We start from the raw sequence: 24,124 nt of genomic DNA, 5'->3' as shown, positions 1-24,124 counted from the left end.
ATATATATATATATATATATATATATATATATATATATATATATATATATATATATATATATATAATGGGGGATGCATATCCTCAATGGAATATATGTTTAATTATTTGTAAGCAATGTACAAAAAATCCATATTCTTAGTTTAATAATATTTTAAAAAAATAGCTGGTATTGAAAATTTGTGCATAACAAGCAATCAAATTACATTTCTTAAAGCAAAAGATGATTGTTGATCAAATATTTTATTATTCCTAGACTCCTAGTCAAAATAAATAAAATGATAATATATTGTTACATACCTAGATTTCATTTACACCCGTGTTCAATGCAAACAATATTAATTAGAAACAAGTATATGTATGCTTACACATCGATCAACCAAAATTATATATTTGGAAATGAATTCTTTCAAAGTTCCAAATATAATTAAAATAAGAAATATTGTTATTAAGAAGAACCATACTAAACTTAGGTTTCAATCAATGTAGGTTGTAAATTATATTAAAGAATATTACACTACTTTTTATTTATGAGATGGATATTAAATATCATATCAATTTAACAACAATCATTTAAACATAACCATATGGCTTTGGGGTATGGAGGATTCCAACGCGTGAACATCGCCCCAAAGACGTATATTGGTGGTGTGGAGTGGATAGCTCTACGACGACACCGAGGGGAAGGGTCCATCGGAAGTTCACATTCGTCGACCACCGGGAAGGAGGAAACATGTGGCATCTTCATCCGGAAAAGCGGGTACTAACGAAGTACTTTTGGAAAAAATAGAAAAAACTTAATTTTTCTCGAAAAATAAATATGAAAAAATGGAAGAAGCGTGTCATTAAATAATAGGACTTACCGATCTTCAAATTATAAACACAAATTCTCAATCGGATATCGATCTGGGAAATCTAACAATATTCTTAAAAAGTTAACAACAAGTCCATGAAAAATATGGCAATTAGGTTCTAAGGTTTTTAATTTAATTTCTATGTTTTTTTAGTAATTTAGGTTTAAATTTCTATGTTTTTATGTTTTTTAAGCAATATAGGTTTTAAATTTCTATGTTTTTTAAGTAATGTAATGGTTTTTATTAGTAAAATATAATTTTTTTATTTGTAAAATATTTATTGATGCTTAATAATTATGTTTTTTTATTTAATCTAATGTCAAAAAATAAAAATAAAAATAATGTGGAGAGGTAACCATTTCCAAGAGGTAGTACCATAGTAGTGTGGTAATGAACACAAATTCTCAGCCTTCTGCTCTGCTGTCAGAGCGAGACATAGTCTACAACAGGATTGTATGGGCGTTTTGGCGTACATGATGGATACGCGGGTTGTTTCAGAGAGGCCGAGTTCTATCGTCGAGGTTCCGATAGTGTGCGAGTTTTCGGATGCTTTTCCGGATGAGTTGCCGGGAATGCCTTCGGAGAGGCAAGTGAGTTCTATATTTACGTAACTTATAAAAATTTCCCGAAAAATATTGTTTTTTGAGCCATTAGACTATTAGAGAGCCAAAAGAAAATTTATTCATCTTGAAAATACGAAAGTAAAAAAGTTATTTTCAAAGGTTATATATTTTAGACCCTTGAGCCGAAAACAAATACCGATTTCATAATTCACTATGATGAATTTACAGAAAATATAAAGAAAATCACAGATTATTTTAACACATAAGATTTTGATGGTTAAGATGTTTAATCTCTTATTATTATTATTTGTTTTTTTTTTTTTTTGCTATTTTTATATATTACTGTAAATAAATAATAATAATATGTAAATTGAAATCAATCCTTTTCGTAAGACGTAATATCGTTTCTGGTGGCATGGGGTTATTTGGGCTGTTGCATCAAATACTCAAAGGAAGGGCCCCACCATTTACTAATCGACAAAATTATTTAAAAAGGAAATCAAAACATAAAAGAGGAAACTCGACTTTCATAACAAAAAGAAGCAAACACATAACATAAAAACCACAAATCTTCTCAATTTAAACACTTCCAATCGCAAAACAGTTTCTTTGAATTCCCATATTATCATCAATCTCTCATCCGAAGCACAAACACATACAAATTGAAGCTTTCGAGCATCTCTCGTTTGTGTTTTAAACTTTTCTTCAACTGCGAATTTTTTTACTTTAATCAGCCATGTTTATTTCTGGGTTGATTGAGGTTTTCTGTCGATGAATCTTGCGATTAAACGATTGATGATGGCTGGTTCAACTTGTGCTTCTTGGAAACCCGCCTGCGCCGGCGCCGGAACTGTACCCGACCAGTTTCCGGCAGGTCTCCGGGTGCTTGTTGTTGATGACGACCCGACTTGTCTCATGATTTTAGAGAAGATGCTAAAAAACTGCAATTATGAAGGTACATACAGTGTTTTACCCTTTTTAATTTCTCTCTTCAATCAATAGAACAAATCCGGTTAGATTTAGGGTTCTTAACCAGATCAAACACACACAGATTCGGAAACATGTCATCAAAATTGAACCGGATTTCTAGGGTTCTTATCGCCCAATTTGCCATACTATCTCCTTGTTTCAATGAATTTTATCTTTCATTGCTAATTGAATTGTGCTTCGATTGCAGCGACGATATGTAATAGAGCCGAAATCGGTTTATCGTTATTGAGAGAAAACAAAAACGGACACGATATAGTTCTAAGCGATGTTCATATGCCGGACATGGATGGATTCAAACTCCTTGAACATATCGGACTCGAAATGGACCTCCCCGTTATCAGTAAGTCGCCTATTTATCAGTTGAAATCCATGTTTTTTCTGGTTTAATTTCTTCAACAATTGGTGAATTTTTACAGTGATGTCGGCCGACGACAGCAACAGTGTGGTCATGAAAGGCGTTACTCATGGCGCCTGTGATTATCTCATAAAACCTGTTCGTATCGAAGCTTTGCGTAATATATGGCAACATGTCGTACGAAAAAGGAAGCACGAATGGAAAGATTTCGAGCCGGAAGCAAGTCCCGACGTAGCCGCCGCTGACGCCGCTGACCAACACCAAAAAGTAGCAGAAGATATTGACTATTCGTCATCGGCAAACGAAGAACGTAATTGGAAAAATTCAAAGCGGAAGAAAGATGACGAAGATGAAGCTGAAGCTGATCCAGAAGAACGAGACGAATCTTCTTCTTTAAAAAAACCTCGCGTCGTGTGGTCCGTCGAGCTTCATCAACAGTTCGTCGCCGCCGTTAATCAGCTCGGAATCGACAGTAAGATCATTTTTCTTCACCCAATTTCTCGATTCAATCTCCATGATTTCGTTTTTTCTAAGACATTTATCGAATCTAATAACGATTCAGAAGCTGTCCCGAAGAGAATCCTGGAGCTGATGAACGTTCCAGGTCTAACCAGAGAAAACGTCGCCAGCCATCTTCAGGTAACTTCAAAAACCAAAATCACCTCCATTTTTCATCTAATCATCGGAAATTTTCAATTTTCAATTTTCAATTTTCAATCTCCGATTTGGTGTAGAAATACCGGCTTTATCTCCGACGACTCAGCTCGTCCCAGCATCTGGGGTCGACGTTCCTCGGCAGCCCTGATGGAGGCTTTGCGTCAATGACGTCATTCACCGGCGGCCAATTCCAATCGGCGGTTCTTGCTCGATCAAACAACACAAAATCTCCGATTTCTGTGCCGATGATGGATCAAAGAAACATATTCAATTTCGAAAACCCGAAATTACTTCATGGAATTCCAACAAATATGGAACCGAAACAGTTCGTGGGTTTGCAACAATCACAGCGGCAGCAGCTATCATATAATAATAATCAAATCCTGATTCCAGTCGGTGGTCAAACTCGGTCAAACGGAAACCGGCAACCTGGGAATTACCGGAACGACGACCTTTTGCAATATCCAGAGCAATTCAATCAAGATGACCTCCTCACTGCGATTCTTAAGCAGGTTTTATTATTATTTATGTTTATCATTTATCAATTTAGAATATTTTGCTTTGTTATGGTTGTAACTTGTGCATTAACGTTTGTACAATTGGGATTTTGTGATATGCAGCAACAGCAAGAGGCGTTTGGATTGCCGGAAAATGAGTTTGGGTTTAACGGACACGGTTTGGATGATCTTCCGGTGTAACTGAGGTGGCGTTTTTTTTTATTATTATTTTTTTATTATCTTAGTGACTATTTTATCTTTTTTTGTGTTGTTAAGATATATGGGGTTTGAATTTTTGACTGTTTTTATAGGCAACAAATTGTTGGTAAAAACATGCAAAAATTCGATTTTTGGGTCTAGTGTAAATTTATTGTTTTCTTTTGTTGGTAGTGTTTTTTTTAATGGTTATGTATATAATGTTGGTGATTATTGTGTCATATGTGATTGGAATTAACACGCATACAAACAAGAGATAAACAGTGATATAATACAACTTGTATATGATGCATACAGTGTATACTTGTAAATAATAAAGAAATAAAAGTTTAAGAAATGAGGAGAAAGAGGTCGATTTGGGGTCTCGAAAAGGACAATCTATGTTTCTTTCGTATGTTAACAAACAACATACAATCATGTAATTGTTATAGAAATTGAATGAAGATGCAATCAATAAACATAAACATAAAACTTGCAAAATGAAATTTGCATATTATGAACAGATAGAGGCTTGTAAACGTAACGTCCTACGAGAAAAGTTGATACTTATTTGTGTAATATTTTATTGACTTCTAAATTTAGGATACAACTATCTATAATTAAGTTTTATATGGGAACTTAATTTATGATGCATTTATAGTATGCATTCATGGAATTTGAAAGAGTGTATGTATGTGGTGATCTTATATCCAAAAGATCCAATAAAATCATTTTTTTTAAATGGCGGGTTAGTATATGCTTGGGATAGAACCTAGGATCTCCTTGTTAAACATCATGTTAGCCAACTAGACTAATCCCAACTTATCTTAAAATCAAATTTTTATTGTTTAAATATGACTGGTATGAAACTGTCAAATTATCGTTTCCAATAATTACTCCAAACAATCTTATCCGTTAAACAAAAGTAAATAATAAAAAGGTGATTTTCAAGTTATTTTATAAGACTTAAGGCCTATTTTTTGACCATTATGTATTAGATAAATTACAAGTAGTTTCTTAATGATTCAAAGCCCTCAATCCATTAATCAACCCACGTCTCCTTTTAGCCCATTGTAATAAAGATAAAAGAACAAGTTTTTTTAAACGTACAATATTTTGATGTTTCTTTTAAAAAAATAAATAAATACCCTTCTACATTTATTCCTATCTATCTTTCTATTCATTTTAAATATTGACATGTATCATACAAATATATTAAAATATTATAGTTTTTATAAATATAACACATATCATCATTTAATAATAATATGACACATGTTAACATTTAAGATGAGTATGAAGATATGTAAAAAAAATATAGGAGAATATTTACTGTTGGACAACCAATGTTGACAAAAATATTAACAAACACCAACTCGTGTGTTTTCACAGTTATATAAAAAAAATTGTTACTTAACTGATAAAACCATTGTTTATCAATCTTATAGATTTTCCGGATAATACGAGTCTGTATTATGATACGTCATGTTTGGGACACACAAATGAATGGAAATAACTAACTAAATATATTCTACTAAAAAAATAACACCAACAATAAGGATGTGTTTGTTTTTTAGAATTAGGATGTATTTGTTAAAACTTATTAGTACTTTTTAGTTGAAAGATGAAAGCCATAACGTTTAACACTGGCGAAAGCAGTCCTCGGTGCTTTTTCTCTTTATATAAAGCTCATATGAAGGTTCTTCGATGTTTAGAGAATATACATATGAATATATGATGTTCTTTTGGGGTAGAATGGGTTAAAAGCGCAAAATTATGATTTTCTCGAACATGAACCAAGATGTTACAAAAAAATCTCAAAAAAGAAATAAAAAAAGTTGTAAGAAGAATTTTAATTTTTTTGCGACTAAAGTTATGAATGAATGACCAAAAATATAATTCAAAAATCAGTTATCAATTACCAAAATATAATTTAGTCTATTTTCTTATTCTGTTTTGGATTTGGTTTGTCGATAGGAAAATGATTGGGCGTTTGTTTACAAGATTGTTTTTATAGCTATTGGGCTTTTCTAAAAGATTTGCAATATATTATTTTATTTGGTTGATAAAAATATAGAATGAAATTGAAATCCATTCATCCATGAAATATAGTTTGATTTGTTTGGAATGTTTATCGTCAAAACTCAAAATTAAAATGGTAAAATTTGACCGCTATCTTTGTTAAATTATAGCCCATCAGGCCTTTTCATCAACCCTTCGGTATGGTGATGGGCCGATGGCCTTCTTTTGTTAATGTCTCTTTTCTCAAAAGCCCACCATTAAAATACAATCCAAATCTTGAAAAACATGAAAATTCTATTACCCTTCAAAAAAAAAAAAAAAAAAAAAAAAAGACAATTTTTTATTTGGGCCATATCCTTCCACCACAGGATTATCATTTTCTCTATTTTATCTTGGAAAGACACAAAATATGAAATACCATTCACATTTAACATTGAAGTTTGTCTTTTAGTTATAAAATATCGAAATGATTTCTATTTTACTTTCTCCTCTGGAGCTTTGTACATGCACAAAAGTTTTATAAGCTTCTCTCTCTTGGATGCAATTTGACCATGTATGTTTTCACAGTTCACACTAATGCCATTTAAGTTTTTATTGGACTTTGTTACTTTCAAGCAATGCATGATTTCAATATCCATCTAATAAGAAAAAAAAACTAACTTGTATCGGTTTACTCAATGAGTATAAGAAGTAATAAGGCTATGATGAGGAGTGGTAGCATATGCTAAGCATTGTCGTATCATATTTTTACCTGCCACATAAGCATAACATAATACTATGGAGTGGTGGTGTGTTATTTGATTTTGGAAAAAAAAAAACCAATCCCAGTTATTCAAAGCCTCATTCTTTTCTCTATTTCTTCTCTTTCTCCTCGCTATGCATGTAACGTGCCTTTGTTGGCGTACACTCTAGCGAGATGCTACGGGTGGTGATTAGCGAAGCTAGCAAGCCTTTGGTGAGTGCCTTAGCTCGTCCACTCCCCATAGTCGAAGAGCCATTAATCCCATCCTATATAGGTGGTCTACAAAAGATTCAGGCCTATAATGTCATTTTTCATCGATTCTGCTTTTTTAGTTGGCTAAAAAAATACATCTTGCAAATCAAGATATCAACAACCAAATTTGGAAAAAAAAAAAGCCCAATCAAAAATCAAATGGCATCAGTGTGGAGAAATATATAATTTTTTTGGATATTAACAAAAGTAATTATTAGAGTCGTTCAATATTAGGTCGACCAAGGTTGGACTGGTCGCACGCTGCATTGTGTGCTCGACAGTCGAATTCGACACCTTTACTCGGTAACTTTTAGCTGATGAGAGAGAAAACATTTTGTTTTTTTTTTACCATTTTCAAAACAATACCCACTTTTTCAAAAAGTAATCATTTTTATGTCTTTCAAAATTTCAAAATTTAAACCCAACTTCATCTAATATAAATATCAAACATTCTTCTTTATTTTTCACCACCTTCAAACATTCTTCATTCATCTCTCTCGAACATTCGATAACCTTTCACAAAATTCATCTCTCAAAATGGCTCATTTTTTTACCACAACGGAAGAGATCGTTTTGATTTGTGCATGGGTCGATGTAAATGATGATCCAGATAGCAACTACATCATAAACGAGTCTTCTTTTTGGAGCAGAATCATCTAACGATACAACAATGAAGTAGATCAAGTTCACCACCGAACTAAAGATCAACTCTTCGCCAAATGGAGAAAATCAAACGCGATGTTAGTATAGTTTCAAGTTGTGTTTTTTAGAGTGAAACATGCTTCGGTAAATGGTGAAAATGATGAAATAATGTTAGGCAACACTATTCAACTTTCCATGCAGAAAGTAACAAACATTTTTGGTTTGTAGAGTTTTAGTAAATTGTGAGAGGGTGTGAAAAATGATATCAATACGTCGAATTAAGTTGTGTTATTTTCATGTTTTAATGTTTCCTATGTTTTAATTTTTAGGTGTCTTGTGTTTTATTTAATTTCAAGCTTGATGTCTTTTTTTTTTCTTTTTTTTTTTCTAATTTTTATGTTCAAATATACTTGTCTTTTAATTTTAATGAAAGTTTAAGTTTTATATAAATTAGTTAGTTTTTGTATAAATTAATTTTAGTTTTAAATAAAAGAAAAAAATCTTACGCCAAACCATCTATTCTAAATGGCAAGATCATGAATATGTGTGACAAATATGATAACGCCTACACGATGATAAAAAGATTGTGATAAAACAGACACCAATCCTTATAACTTTATAAATCATTATATATATATATATATATATATATATATATATATATATATATATATATATATATATATATATATATATATATATATATATATATATATATATATATATATATATATATATATATATGCTTAGGTTATTCTATTCAAAATAATTATTGTGTTATTGCATGCATAAATGTGGGCCAATCAATATTACTTATTTTAAGTAAATGATTATTACATATTATTGAATTAAATATAATTCAAAAATATCATCTATTCTAACTAGAAGGGTATTTTAGTCAATTAATATAAATTTAATAAATGAAATTTGCATATTTTATGCAATTATAGATTCTATTAATTTTAAAAATTCTATTTTATGAATTATAAAGTTTTAGATTCGGACATTCTGCTAGAATATGTATGAGTATATTCAATAATAAAAATATTCTTGAACCATAAAATAATAAAAATATTCTGGAACCTATTTATTGATCATGACTTCAAATTTTTTTTGTAGAATAACAAAATTGTCGAACTATCAATTTAAGAATTAAAATAAAAATTACATTAATTCTTATAGAATACATGTAACAATTACTAAGAATTACATTTATTGTTAAAGAATAAAACTAAAAAAAACTTTCAAATCTTGAAAAAAAAACATCAAAATCTAACAAAGACTGTAATTCATTCTAAAAGAATAATATTGTTAAGAGGCGTCGTTCAAATTTCGTGGTCCGTTTTTCAAGCATCAACTTCTGTGGAAACAAATCCAACGAATAGATTAGTGAGAAAATATTCATATTTCATTCCAACATAATTGCAATTCGTGATTCCATTCGGATAGAATTGGAATTCATTTACCAATGATTATATTAACATGCCTCTATTCTTTAAGAACACAATGTCAATGACATTCTGTATCAATACATTCTACTAGAATATCTCACATTGTGGCTTCACTGTGAAGAGGGATTTTTCTCCCGTCTTCATTGTTTTCACAGCTTTTCACAAAGCAGGACAAAAACTCCTTATGCATTAGGAGGAATAGTGGGAGGCGATCCAGATTCACCATATGCAAGAGCAGGAGGAATCGTAAAAAGGGATTTTTTTTTTTTTTTTGCCTTTTTTCAGTCTTGATACCATCATCCCACCCTTGAATCACGTATCCTGTAATGGCAAAAACGAATATCAAGAAGATTGCAGAAATCGACTCATGGGTAATGTTCCAAATACGATTACTAATTTAGAAGGAAGAATTATCGTGTGAAATTGCTTAGAATTACTCTTACCAAGCCCTAGCTTAAACTTAAAAGGCAGCTCCCGATCGAGGCTTGAATCAGATCGAGTTCATCGAGTAAACTTCCAACATAGTGAACTATAGAATTGAATCAGAATGCTACATTATGGAATTCCCAAATCGAAATTCATGCAAATGATGAAAGTTTTGATTTTGAAGAAAATGTATGGAAATTACCTTCAACTTCATCGCCATTAATGGGGGTATCCCAACAATCACCTTTGTTAAGGATCTTTTTCTTCAACCCCTCTTTTCCAATCTCCTTTTCTTCTCCTACTTTCCCGCCAGCTCCACCCTCCGATGCGTCCATTTCGTCGCCGATTGCGTCTTTTCCGTCGATTTCGTTGAATGGTTCGATTTTGTGAAGACGATACTAGTCACTGTTGAAAAAAATTACCTTTGATTTCGAATTATTTAAGCAAAATCGAAATAGAATGCAGCAGGAAATGGAAGAGGGCAACAATATACAAATTTAGGGTTTCCTGTGAAACCAAAATCAACATACCTCCTTTTTCGATCGAAATAGCTGATCAATATCGTTTGATTTCCGTTTTCGATGATCGATTTGGTTAAATTGTGATGAGTGTAGATGAAATCGTTGCTTGTGACGAGGGAATTCCATGATTTACAGACTGTACGACATTGAAGAATGAAATTGATAGGGGACAACGCTTATTTATTTAGGTATACCATGATTATAGGCATTATTTTTGGAATTTTGGAAGTTACTAAACCAATTACTAAATTACCCTTATTTATTTAATTATTTAATTATTTATTTTATTTTGCTTGGCCCACATTGATCATATTTTTCAATCTTTATAAAATAACCACTCAATCAGGAATGAATATTCAGGATTTCGGAATGTTGAATCGTTATTTATAGTTGAATGAAAAAATTGACTTGTAAAAATCCCACTCTCATCTAAACGTACAATCGTTAATATTAAGCTAAATTCTCATATGACTTTCCATGATTTAAGTTCAAAAAGTTGAAGGTAAGTAATTTTACATAGTGATCATTTTATTAATGAAATATATGCATGTTTTTAAGGTTTCATTTTACATTGAAGGACTTTTCTTTTGGCTTTTTGTAACACACATATGCAATAAAACGAAAAGTCTAGCAAATAACTAGACTTAACCAATTACAAATGGTTTATAAGTCAATTAATCCAATTGACCTTACTCTTAGAAATTCTACTACCAAACCAATTAAACGAACACACAATTATGCTATCAACGAGCTAACATTTAAGCATGCAACCATAATCATACAAAGTAGAGTTTCTAAATCTACAACGCATCCAACACGTAGTAATTACACAAACTTCCATTCTTTCCCTTCGTCATTGAAGCATTACTGCATCGTCTACCCACGACAACCACTCTAAAATCGAGAACGCTGACGAGACGGTAAAGTCACACTAAATCACCGAGTCACCAAACATTGCACACCAGTTGACACGAGCACAAAATATGATTGGCGGACTTGAAACCCTTCCCACATACCAGACAACCAATGTACTCTAAATCAAGACTCTTTCTGGAAAGATTCAACCGATTTAGCAGTCTATCTAGAGAAGCACACCAAACAAAGAAGTTAACCTTTCTAGGCACAAGTTTGTACAACCTAGTCATGAAATCAATATCCAACAATCGAATATCATCAATATGATGTCGAATAGAATTCATAGAAAATCCATTCACCGGATCGAGGGCCCAAACCAAGGAATCTGTAACACATGAATAAACAACGCCTCCCACCAACAGAAACAATTGGTCCAATTGATCCTCTTTCGCACCACCTCTAATCGGCCTTCTCCATAACCACCTCCTACTAGTTTACCACCATATCTTCGACTATCCATAACAAATCAATGACCATCTGTATCTAGACGAAACAACCTCCAAAATATATGACAGAACGACTGATCACCTAACCAACTATCTAACCAAAAACAAATCATATTCGATGTTCAAAGCTTAAACGGGATAAAAGAGTATGAGACTATATTACGATCATATAGATGATTGATGATCCCCATAATCGTAGCCCACATCATAGATCCAAAATATCTAGATCTTGTTTCTTGTGCACTACCACTAGCTCCACGAATCACCTTAATTACCTTCTCCTAAATTGATTAGTCATTAGACAAAAATCTCCATCGTCGTTTCTGAAGCAAAGAAAAGTTAAAACTCTCCAAGTTTCCCATCCCCAAGCCTCTAGTGTCAAACACTACCATAATTGTGTCCCACTTCACCAACACCATCTTTCTCTCGACTTCACTCCAACCCAAAAAAAACTTATTCTGCAAGCTTTCCAAGTCTTTAATCACCCCAATAGACACCTTAAAAAGGACATATCTATGAAATCTCTAAACTCCCAATAGATTTAAAATCTAATTTGTCGACTTAGAATGCCAAGATGATTTTTAATGGTGGTCGATTGACTTTGATTAAAGACTCCTAACTGCCTTCCTCCTCATAGAATCCCCCATAACTAGCCTAAGATACTTAAATGAAAGGACCCTAGAAGATATAGAAATAACTTTCTTAATGAAGCCTGCACCATAAATTTTTTACTTGTGGTTTCAAACTAGATGCCAAGTAAAAACCAATCACCACTTATAAAATTTCATCTAGTTCTTGTGGCCTCAGTCTGTCAACAACACTACACCGTTGGCATAAAAAAGATGCGACAAATGGAACCCAAACACTCAAATATGAACACCATATATTTGCTTGCGAACCACCACATCCTCTATAGCTAAACGAAGGTCCCTACAAAGATTAAGTTCTTCTGTCAGACTCTTATTTACCAACATTGTCGCTCTTGTTGTAGATAAACACTACGAGATCCAACCCACCATCTCACCCCAAATCTAAAAGCCAAAAGAACTTGGTCGAAGTAATCCCAACACAAAAGACGTAACGCCCGATATTTCAAGTAAATTTCTTAGTTATTAATTGCTCATTTATTTTGCTTAAGGACCTCATACGTTGGTCGTATATGAGGTACATTACGCATACCTCGAAGGATGCTAATTGGCGTACGTGAGCCAGGGAAAAACCCTGATTTTTAGGGTTTTCACCCTATTTAAACACCTTATGTCCCAAGGCCCTTGTAACACCCGGAGTCCCAGGTATGACCTTATGATTATTTATTTTGAGATATGAGGAGTGACTCAATGAGTTGATGCCCTAACTCGCCGAGTAGGATTGTGGATGATGACTCGGATTAATGAGTGGACTCGACGAGTCCGTGCTGTTGACAGGAACCCTAAATCCTTGGGCTTGTGCCCTATTTAAGGGTCCTTATGGCCTTCATTTGTGGCCACCCTTTCCAGAGAAAAGAACCCTAGCATTTTTGAGCGTGTGAAGTGAGAAAGAGCCATCTTGAGCCATTTGTTGTGATTTTGCTTAGGAGGAGAAGTGATCCAGCAAGAAGGACCAAAGGAGGTTATGGTTCTGAGATTTTCAAGCAAGGAGACTTCACTTTGAGGTAGCAATTCGGCCCTTTTCTTCTTTACTGTGTAGTCTTATTTAATCAAGGGTTTCTTTACCCCTTTTCAAGTTGGAATAAGAAGCATGAGAAGTCCTAATGTGAAATAGACCTTAGATCTGGACCTTGGGAGGTCCAGAGATTCCCAATCATCCAGCTTTATGCAGCCCCTTTGGGGTTTTGGATCTTGGTTGTCATATTAGGGGCTAATTCATCAAATAGAGCCATATGAGTGTTGCATGAGCATAAAGATTGGACCTTTATGTGCCTTATGAGTGTTTAAAGGTCAGATCTATAAGTTAGAGAAACAGATCTAACCTTAGAAGGTCATTTGGGAGTTGTCATGGAGGAAACTCACCGAGTCCATGAGAGGACTCGACGAGTCGAGTCGGGTTGCCCCACGATTCGGATCAGTGGTAACCCGTCGAGTGAAAGGTGAACTCGACGAGTCGAGTGAGGCCTTAGAAGGATTCAGTGGATGCCCATGAACTTTCTGAGTCCCACGGGTGCACTCGGCGAGTCTGGTCAAAGTTGGACCGTTGACTGAGTTGATTTTCATTAACTTTTAGGGTTTTATCAACAATTGGGTTGTTGGGTCTTAAAAGGGTAAAATGGTATTTTACCCTTCTAAGGAATTATATGGGGGATTAATCTAGCATTTGAAAGTCGTTGTTAATTAGATGAAAACTATTTATTTGATTAGGCGGGGGCTAGATCAATATTCGAGATTCGAGATTATCCGAGTTACCTGAGGTGAGTCTTCTCACCATACTTTACCTAGGGTGGTATCCATGTGCAGACCGAAGGGTCTTATGTGTTATGTGTATGTGTATGTCTGAGATTTGTGTGTATTGTGCTATATGTATACTATGTGTTATATAGACTGGACCAGGGGGTCCAACGACTCATGAGGCCAGAGGGTCCTCGATCAGACCAGACCAGAGGGTCCAACGAGCTAGACCGGACTGGAGGGTCCAACGAGCTACGGGATTGGAGGGGTCCCGCTGAGACACATTGACCGGAGGGTCCTACCGAGTTATAGCCTCGAGTGGCTTATGTGCTGTAAGTGGTATTTTAGGGAACTCACTAAGCATTTATGCTTACTGTGTTATGTGACATGTGTTTCAGGTACCAGCGAGGCTCGCGGGAAGGCGCTGACATGATCTGTGCACATTGATAGAGTAGTACGTACTGTGTATTTGAGATTCTAGGATATGTTTTACTGAGATAACATTTGATACATTTGAGTTTTGGAAAATTACTTATGAGATATGTTATGTTTTAAAAATGAAAAAAAAAAAGAAATTTTTTTGAAAATTTACGTCGTTACAGCTCTCTTCTTATCAGCCTCCATTTCCCCTTTTAAGCACTATCTCGAAACCCCAACCCATTTCTAGAGAGAGTCGATCTTTGTGTGTGTGTTTTGGTGTGTGTTTGGTGTGTTTTGAAGAATAAGAAGCTTGGTAGAGGAGCATTGATCAAATAGGAGCTTACGAGGTGAGTCTTCTCACTATACTTACCATGAGTGGTATCTTCGTGTTACTGAGATGTCTTATGTGCTTATTTGTGTATTGTGATACTCTGCATTTTTTCAATGTGGTTTATGCTTATTATTATGAACTTATTGAGTTAGGACCGGAGGGTCCACCTGAGTTGTGGGACCGGAGGGTCTCCACTGGAACACATTGACCATAGGGTCGTATTGAGTTAGCCTCGAGTGGCTAATATGATGTGTGTGGTATTTTGGGGAACTCACTAAGATTTGTGCTTACCGTGTTTTGTGTTATGTGTTTTAGGTACTGCTAAGGATCATGGGAAGGCGCCGACTTGATTGTACACACATTAGAGATTGAGTTATGATTAAGAGGATCCTGGAGTCTTGATATATGAACAATTTTCATATGAGATTTGATGATTTGACATTGTGAAATTTTGTGATTTTATTATTGAGAAAAGTGTTTTTTTAAATTGAAAATTTTGGTTTGAAAGTTTACGTTGTGAAAAGTTGGTATCAGAGTCTTGGTTTGAGGGATCCGGATGCACCTCCAGGTGTGTTTGGACTCAAACTGAGGATTTGAGAAGAACTTTCAAAAGAAATGAATTTTTCCAAAATACGAAAGAGTTTTAAGAAAAAAAAAACAAGTTGAAGCGGTGTGTACAATCAGCTAGAACCCGAACGATGATTTTCCAAAATACCCTTACTTTTATGAGATATTTTATTAGAATTGCATTCTAGAGGGTAGGCTAGGTATTTCATATTATAGGGCTAGAGTTGCCTGATTTATGATGCCTTAGCCTAGGAGATGCTTTTGATCAGTGTTATCTGTTATTTGCTTGAGTATGTGCTGAGTTCTGAGTCGGGAAATAATCTAGGAAGAGATACTTAGATGCGCTTAAAAGGGGTAACTGAGAGGTAGTATGTGATTCGTGAGATATAGAGTATTTGTGAATTAGAATCCTAGGAGGAGGACTTGGGGTGACTATAGGTGGGGTTTGGAAGGTAGTATTGGGCTCGTACTACTGAAAGCACCCACTCTGCAGGTAATCCAAGTAAGAATCCTTAGGATGCTAAGGAGCAACTAAGGAAGAGTAGTCGAGTGTGAGTATAGTCGAGCGAGTCTCTGATGATTTTTGTATTGTGTTTCAAAGACATCATGGTAGGTACGGGCCATACCCCAGGGAGCAGTGGAGTTAGCGATAATGATATTCACAGGATGATTCACGACGAGGTGGACGCAGCCATACGAGAGGCTATTCCGGAGATGTTTGGGTCTATTAATACCACTTTGATCGAGATATTTGACGAGCGATATGTTGCAGTTTCTGAGGCGGCTATTGCTGCAGCCACCGTAGCTGTCGCTGTTGCCAGGCCACAGGGAGGCGACTCGTTGCTATACCGGGAGTTCAGCAACACGAAGCGTTTGATGGGACTCAGGATCCGATTGCTGCGATGAGATGGATCTCTGATATCAAGGGATGTTTCTACACTTGTTTATGTCCAAAGCATTTGAGGGTGCAGTTTGCTCTGAACCAGCTTCGCTTGAGAGCGAATGATTGGTAGAAGCTTGCAACAATCAGTTTTACTCCTGCAGAGCATGTTGCAGTGGTCCACAATCAACCTTACATCCACACAATACATAACATCCACATAATAACCTATATATATATATATATATATATATATATATATATATATATATATATATATATATATATATATATATATATATATATATATATATAAAAGCTATAAACTCTAAACTATACCAGAGGACATTATGTTAAACTAAAACCAAAAATGTAGTTAAATTCAATACCTTGCGTAGGCTCATTTGGTGGAATTGTGTTTAATTTTTTGTGGCCAAAATGTGAGGTACCTTATGTCTTTTGCAAGTGATGATTAGAATGCTTAATATGTAACTTTGGTAGGCATGTTAGGCACTATAAACCAAGTGTAAATATACGGGATAAAAAAAATCTTTTGACATGACGACTTCTTTATATTCATCTTTGTTAATCATTGATTTTTTTTTTCAAATTCCTTCTTTGAGTGTTCGTTTCCTTTTTTAACATAAAAAGACACAAATACATGTTAATTTATGAGTACGGTACTGTAAAAAAGTATATTTCAGGTACACAAAACAAATGTGTAACACATTCACGTATGGAATACGACGAATTATCAAAAAAGTATATTTCAGGTACACAAAACAAATGTGAAACACATTCACGTATGGAATACGGCGAATTATCTGAAACGGTGTTTGAGATGTTTTGTTTCGGGCTCATATTGATAAAAATCTAAAAATATACATATAACAAAGTAAATTACGAGATAAAACCCTTATATGTCACATTATGACAATTAGACAATGAATACAATTATATATATACATAGAGTAGGGTTATTAGATTTTTCTTAAGAAGAGATGATGGTGTTAATAAAAATTAAATCAATATTAAATAAGTATGGAAAAAGCCATTATGAACTAGTCTAGAGCAATTGTTCGTAATAACTTTATGTGAAATGTCACCAATCCGCAACAAATCTGAATTTTGGTATGGTAGATAACTCTGGAACAATCTTTACTACTCCATAATATTATGTTTCAGACAAATTATTTATTTTTAACCAAAGAACTAAATATGATCATTTTGTTAATTATATTATTTTTTATAATAATTAGTTTAATTATCCTTATATAAATCTTAAAATCGTGCGTGGCACGTGACTAGCTTTACAGCTGTAATATGGATTTGGATTGCCATAAAAGTGGTGATGAGGCTGAGTCATCCGAGTGTGAACTCAAGGACAATAAGTGAATTTGACAAAAACTAAAGGGATCATAATGTAATTCAACAAAATTAGTTGAATGCATTGAAATATTTTCACCAAAACAGCCTGGAAAGTTGTTTTTTTGAGTGGTCGGTCATTACCCTCTTAATTCTCCCCCTTTCCTTTTTTATCCTCATTCTTTTAAGGGCTACTTTTGTCAATTATCTATAGTGTCCGAATAAATAGTTTCAACATAAATCATAAAATTGCTTTTGATAATCGCGATCGGAATCTAAAAACAAAAATTAACTTAAAAGTGTGAGAAGTTTAGTCAAGAAAGTGGAATTTTTTGAACACTTTTAGGAATTTACGACTTCCTCGAATTTAGAATTTTTTTTTTTTTGTCTTTTGCTTTTAATATTTAGACAATTAGACTTATAAAGAAAAAAAAAAACACATTCATTTGACGATAAAAATGATAAAGTGTCAAGTAAAATCAGATATGATGAACTGTGTTTTAAATAATAATAATAATATAATAGTATCCAACATCTCATTTGTGTGAAGATCAATCATTACAAACAATAATAATATATAATGATAATTAAAATTAAAATACATAATGTGATATAATGAAACAATAATAATATATAAATGATATTTAAAATACATAATATGATATAATGAAACAATAATAATATATAATTGATAATTAAAAAAGTACATTATGCGATAATTGCAACGTGATTTCATGAATTATATTTACAAAAAACGCGATTTCATTTTTTTTTTTTGTTTCTTTATGGGGCACTCCTGTCCAACGTTATCAACACCACCGACTAAAATTACCACGTGTGGATTGATTGCTTAATTGATACAGGTAGTCCAATGTGAATACATTGTACACATAAGGAGTCAAAATTTGCCGACTCCTACAACTTACAACTCACAACTTAGCAAAAAAAAAAAAAAAAAAAAAATGCGTACTAAAAATTTGTGAAAATAACAAATGTGGTCATGTAATCTTTAAGATTTATCATAAAAATAGCTAAAAGAACGTATTGTGTCTCAAAATAGCTAGATATTGAATAAGGTTGCTACAAAATATGGACCCTACTTCGGAATTGTTTTTTATGAAATACGTTGTCGTTTTTGTGACATTTTATGTTTTGCAGTGGGCCACTGAGAAATTATGCATGCTATTGTGAGTGTTCGTTGTTTTGTGCTTTTGGTTTCGCAGGAGGTAGAGACATATACGAGTCACATATGCAGTTTTAGTGGCTCCTTTTTATCGCCTTATGATACGGGTAACTCAGTTGTTCAATGAAGTTTATAGTACTTATGCTATTTAACTTGTATGTTTATTAATGCATGAACCATATGAGCACAGGCTAGGGGATGAAATTTTTTACATATAAATTTGATTTAATTTGGATAAAAAATATTTTTAATACAGAATTTCTTGTGTGTCCCCAACACATGAATATCCTCCAAATCGCCACTAGTGAAAATGACTTATAAGACCAGAGTTGAAAAAATGTCAATCATATTTTGTTTGTTCAAAAAAAATCTAACAAGCTTATGTTTTTGTTTGATTCTCATTAGAGATAATCAGATTCATTAGTTATACAATTAGTTGGCAAATGACATGTAATAAACATATTAGAATTTTCGTTTATATATCAATTTAAGGTTTGGCAGGAGCGTAGTATTTAATGGGGCCAGGAGGGGCAGTGCCCTCCCCTGATTTTTGGGCTAGAAGTAGGAATTATAGTTCAAAAAAATTAGTTATAGGCGTGCTATCTTCAAACTTGGGGTTTGGCCCCTCCCGATTCCTCATCAGACTCCAATAGTCTGAATTCTCCAAGCAATGTCAAGAAATTAAAAATAGTTCATCCCTATTTGCCTAAGTCGCCATTCGATGTGTTGTTATCTGCCTATCTCGCCTGCTGTCGTGGTGTTGCTGTCTCGCTAGTCGCTTGTGCCTTGTGTCGTTGTCTCGCCAAGTCGCCTGGTCTCACTCTTGCCATCGCCAAGTGACCAAGTCGCCATTCACAGAAATCAGGTATGGAATCCCGTCATCTCGAGACCCGAATCATGTTCTTTCTTTTCTTATTGTTGATTGTTGGTGCTGCTGTTTGCTGTTGCCTGTTTCTGCATTACTGAGTTTCTCTAATTCTCTTGATCTCTTTTTTCCGATTCTCTCGGCCCAAACTCTAAATTAGGAATTAGAGTTTCTTTTTTTAACTTGGCTGTCATTTGCCAATTTAATTTATGAGTTATGAACTTATGATTTGTCAGTTTAGTTCTTCTAGTCTTCTTTCAGTTTTGATTTAATGTAAGATTTAGGACACCAAATAGGAATAGAAAAAAAAATGATAATTGATTTGGTTATGTTTCAAACAAAACTGAAAACAAAGATTGATTTGATTATTGTTTTGAGTTTTGATTTTTGATTTGGTTATGCTTCAAACAAAATTGAAAATAAAGATTGATTTTAAAGATAAGTGTCGCAAACAACTTGGTGATTTACATAGAAAGAGAAATTGCTGAAAACATTGATTCGAAGTCTGTAATTGATGAATTTAAAGACATTAAAGGTCATCGGGCTGAGTTGTAATTCTTTTTCTATGTGTTTTTGGTGTTTATATGTTGAAAACAATGTGTTTTTTTTAAGAATGTTAATTTCAGTTTATAATATTTTCGGCCCCAAGTTAATTGTTCAAGCTCGACCACCGAGGTTTTGAGAAGAGAAAAACAAACGAAGATTGTGTTCGATCTCTTGTAATACTTACTTCTTCTTCCTCCTCTCAATCGTTGATATCCAAATCAAGATCTACAAGAGAAGATATATAATGATGCAAACCCTTGTTGTTGTAGACGTCCTTCTCAGATTTAGACATCTAGAACAGATGATCATCCATAGAAAAAGTTCAGGGCTTGTTCGAATTGTTCGAACATATGGGTAAGTGTAATTGAAAACTTTATCATGTCCATCTCCTATTTATTTAGTTGATTATTTGAATAAGTTCTTGTTTTTGAAGGAACCAAACAAAAAAACGTCCTTTTTGACAATAGGTTAATGAAGATAAATGAGTTGACTCAATTAAAATGAGGATATCAATTTTGTGAAATGATTTTAATGTTTACAAAGTGAAGACAAATAAGAAATTTGCACAATTTAGTAGGAATTTGTGAATCCACAAATTCCTTCTTAGTATCACTACAAGAGATCATACATAAACGTCATTTGTTTTTCACTTCTCTAAGCCCTAAATCGATAAATAAAATGTTATTCTAATCTGTTTATTCCGTGTCATTAAATATAATGTCATGTTATTTGCCAACAATTCCTTTTTGTTGGGTTTTTTTGAACATACAAAACATAATTGAGGTTTTTTGAATGGTTTCAATACTTTGTTGGTTTTATAAGTTATTTTCCTTTTACTTAATTCCACGTAATGAGCCATATCATCTGTTTCTCCTTGATGACTTCCATTAGTCGGTTGGCCCTAATGAAAATTGAACAAAATTGTAAGTTAGTTGGGTTTTTTAGACAAAATGTTAACTTCGCTGCGTTTTCTTAAACATACAAAACATGATTGAGGTTTTTTGAATGATTTGAAAATTTCGTTGGACTTGTAAGTCATTTTCCATCGCCACTACATATGCAGGTTCTTAAACTTATTCTCTAATACAATAAATGAACCTTGAACTACAATTTACATTTTATTCATATCTTTGTGCTTCAACTTACTGCTTACATTAACGTTGCCCGGGGTGTTTGTCCCGTTTCACGACAATTAACATATGGATAGTGTCTTTCTCGAAAATAATATCATATCCTAAAAAAGGCAAGCTATTATCTCCTGATCTAGTTTCGAAGCCGAATATCGAGTAGTTGAACATGTAATTACCGAAACCAATTGAATATGTATGTAATATCCTCCTTAAAGTTCCCTAAATATGTAGTCAATTATCAATCAAATCACGGATTATTTTCCATGCTTTTATAATTACGTCAAAATGGTTTTTCAATAGAAAAACATATGAATTGATGTATTTATTTTCTTAATTATAATTAAAAATAAAAGTTGATAAGATATTTGGCTTTTCTAAATACTACAAAAGAACCAAATTTACTCACTTTACCGTTAAATATGTTGACTATCGAACTACATTTTGCCCTCCCCTTCTATTTTTATCTATTAAATAGCAATATTTAATTATTAGTACACTTAATTGTCTCTTACTCGGATCGAAATGATCTTATACATTTTGATCACTCTTGTACACTTAATTCTCTTACTTGTATCGAAACTAATCTTATTGTTTGTATATTTCTTTAACATTACACTATTTTAACAAAAGTAAATAAATAACTTGAATAACAAAACAAAATGATTTTTTTATTTATTTATCAAAACTAGTCAAACCTGGCAGGTGAAAGTCATAAATTCCCTCGATTAATGTTTTGACGAGAACCTCATTATAGATACACAAAAACACAAACTATTTTCGAAAATAATTAGAACATGTTTGTAAAACTAACTAGTTATATAATCGTTGTGTTAGTTGTTTAGCTGAAGTTAAAAACTACTTATGTTCTAACATCTCAAGTTAGATACGTAATTACGTATCTCTCTATAACAAGTCATTAATTTTTTTTTATATAACTTTTAAGTTGAATAAAAGATTATAAAAGTATTTATTATGTCGGGCAACACATTAATGCATTTACATATTTATTTTAATTTTAAATCACAAATAAAAGATGGTAATTTAGTAGTGCACTTGTTCAATGTTCACTACCCCTCAATCATAAGAACTCCCATATCTCTCTCTCTCTCTCTCTCTCTCTCTCTGTGTAACAATGGTGGTCAAGAATCAGAAAGTCAACATTTTGATCTTCATATTCATCACATCTAACTTATTGTTTGCAGCTCAATCGAATTCATGGATTGGTTCCAAATACCAAATCGAATGTACAATGTGTGCTGCTTGTGATAATCCATGCAGCCCACCCACCTTCTCTCCACCACCACCGCCACCACCGTCGCCTTCTCCACCGCCACCGTCCATTCCCAAACCCTCCCCACCGACATCAGTCGAATGTCCTCCACCGCCTGCTTCCCCTAGCTCCGGTGGAAGTGGTGGTGGAAGTGGCTACTACTACCCACCTCCACCAAACTCCGATCAGGGTCCTTACTACACCTACCCACCACCGTACAGCAATTACCCGACACCAGGACCACCCAACCCAATTATGCCATACTTCCCTTACTACTATTACAGCCCTCCACCACCTGGACCTTCCGCCGCCGTCTCACTTCCCGGTGCTACCACCCTGTTCTTACTCAGCTTCATTTTAATCTTCTTCTTTTAGTTTTATGAAATTATTTATATATATATTCAAGTGAAGAATAAAGTGTCAAGAGTTCACAGATCTACAAAAAGATTACGCAAGATTCGAGATTGATGAATTCCCAGAAATACCCATCAAGCTTTCATCAATTTACAGATGAATTCGTGATCGCACTACACCAGGAATCTTGATGATGAATGATGATGGCTAAAAGTGGAAAAGCACTATTTTGCTGTGAAGTAATCTGTAAATTCTTGACATCTTATGTCTTCTTTTTAGTAATGTTACTGTCTGTTTAGCTTTACTTTACATAGCATATTAGTAATTAATTAAATGATAATCATCAATTATTATTACATTTCAATCTATATACCCTTTGTTTTACTTGATGAATTTATTCGTTATTGCATATATATTTAATTATGGCCCTGTGGGATTTTAGTTTTCGTAGTTTCAATCATGAGTCAAAATTATTTTGGCAGATTCTAGAAATTGTTTTAAATGCGTGTTGGTGATTGAGCTAATTAAAATTAGATTAATTACTCATATTATTACCTTTCCAGATCAAATGATAAAGTTTTGCACCACATATACATATTACGTTTGTGACTGTGCTTCTGTTTGATTATTTTTTACTCATGGAAAATTCTATGCACATGCATACATATATATATATATATATATATATAACATGGAGGTATATATTAATATAGATGCATACATCTCAAGATGTCATCATGGTTCCGAATTCTTAGAATACTTTCTTAATCTAGAAAAATGCAATTTTTCTTTGTTAACATATGATTTAATAAAAAAAAAATACTACTGATTAATTATAATTACATAAAGCATATCTAAATAACAATAATATAAATAAAACAAAAATTGTCCACCGAAAGCAAAGTTGATGATATTGGGTGCTATGACACATTGTATATTTATAGCATATTGAAAAGTCCTCCAAAATATTCCATATATTATGGCTTTTGATCTTGTGTATTCCTTATCTTTTCCGTATCATATAATGGGCGTGTTTATTTTATAAAATCAACTTTTTGACCACGATACGATATCTTAATTCTAATTACGTACAAATATGATATTAAATATTACAATTAAAAGGTCATAAGTGTTGTGTATTGCAAGTAGAATCAACCAACTTACGCGGATTGAGTTCAAGTGACATTTTGAGTATATACCGGGTGTGGGTCCCTTCGCATAACCAAATATATGTTGGTGACGTTTAGCATCATCAAACATTTTAGGTAATTCTGATTTATGTGAATACAAAAAGGGATTTAAGTTA

At 33.3% G+C, this 24,124-nt stretch overlaps 2 protein-coding genes and 1 long non-coding RNA gene across 4 annotated transcripts; 2 read left to right on the top strand and 1 right to left on the bottom strand.

The window, feature by feature from the left end:
- Window positions 1-1,944: 1,944 nt before the first annotated feature.
- LOC145001264 (two-component response regulator ARR2-like) lies at window positions 1,945-4,351 on the top strand. 2 transcript variants are annotated; one of them, XM_078960633.1, is made up of 6 exons: window positions 1,945-2,370; window positions 2,593-2,745; window positions 2,822-3,232; window positions 3,326-3,399; window positions 3,495-3,929; window positions 4,038-4,351. In XM_078960633.1, the coding sequence occupies exons 1-6, from the start codon at window positions 2,187-2,189 to the stop codon at window positions 4,113-4,115; spliced, it is 1,335 nt and encodes a 444-aa protein (XP_078816759.1). In that variant the 5' UTR covers window positions 1,945-2,186; the 3' UTR covers window positions 4,116-4,351. The 2 variants fall into 2 exon arrangements, with proteins under 2 accessions (XP_078816759.1, XP_078816757.1); XM_078960631.1 differs by having other exon boundaries at window positions 1,946-2,370; window positions 3,323-3,399.
- Window positions 4,352-9,660: 5,309 nt separating this feature from the next.
- On the bottom strand, window positions 9,661-10,286 carry LOC145000177 (uncharacterized). The gene is made up of 3 exons (XR_013661148.1): window positions 10,175-10,286; window positions 9,847-10,049; window positions 9,661-9,747 (listed from the first exon to the last, which is right to left on the bottom strand). It is a non-coding gene; the product is annotated as an uncharacterized LOC145000177 (long non-coding RNA).
- Window positions 10,287-22,248: 11,962 nt separating this feature from the next.
- On the top strand, window positions 22,249-23,186 carry LOC144999777 (uncharacterized). The gene has a single exon (XM_078958943.1). The coding sequence runs from the start codon at window positions 22,327-22,329 to the stop codon at window positions 22,837-22,839; it is 513 nt and encodes a 170-aa protein (XP_078815069.1). The 5' UTR covers window positions 22,249-22,326; the 3' UTR covers window positions 22,840-23,186.
- Window positions 23,187-24,124: the final 938 nt, after the last annotated feature.

This window comes from Lactuca saligna, chromosome 6, assembly GCF_052625555.1.
Source record: "Lactuca saligna cultivar CGN05327 chromosome 6, ASM5262555v1, whole genome shotgun sequence".
Classification (NCBI taxonomy): Eukaryota; Viridiplantae; Streptophyta; class Magnoliopsida; order Asterales; family Asteraceae; genus Lactuca; species Lactuca saligna.
The sequence above is the reverse complement of the archived record's forward strand: the minus strand, read 5'-3'. Positions and strand labels throughout refer to the sequence as shown.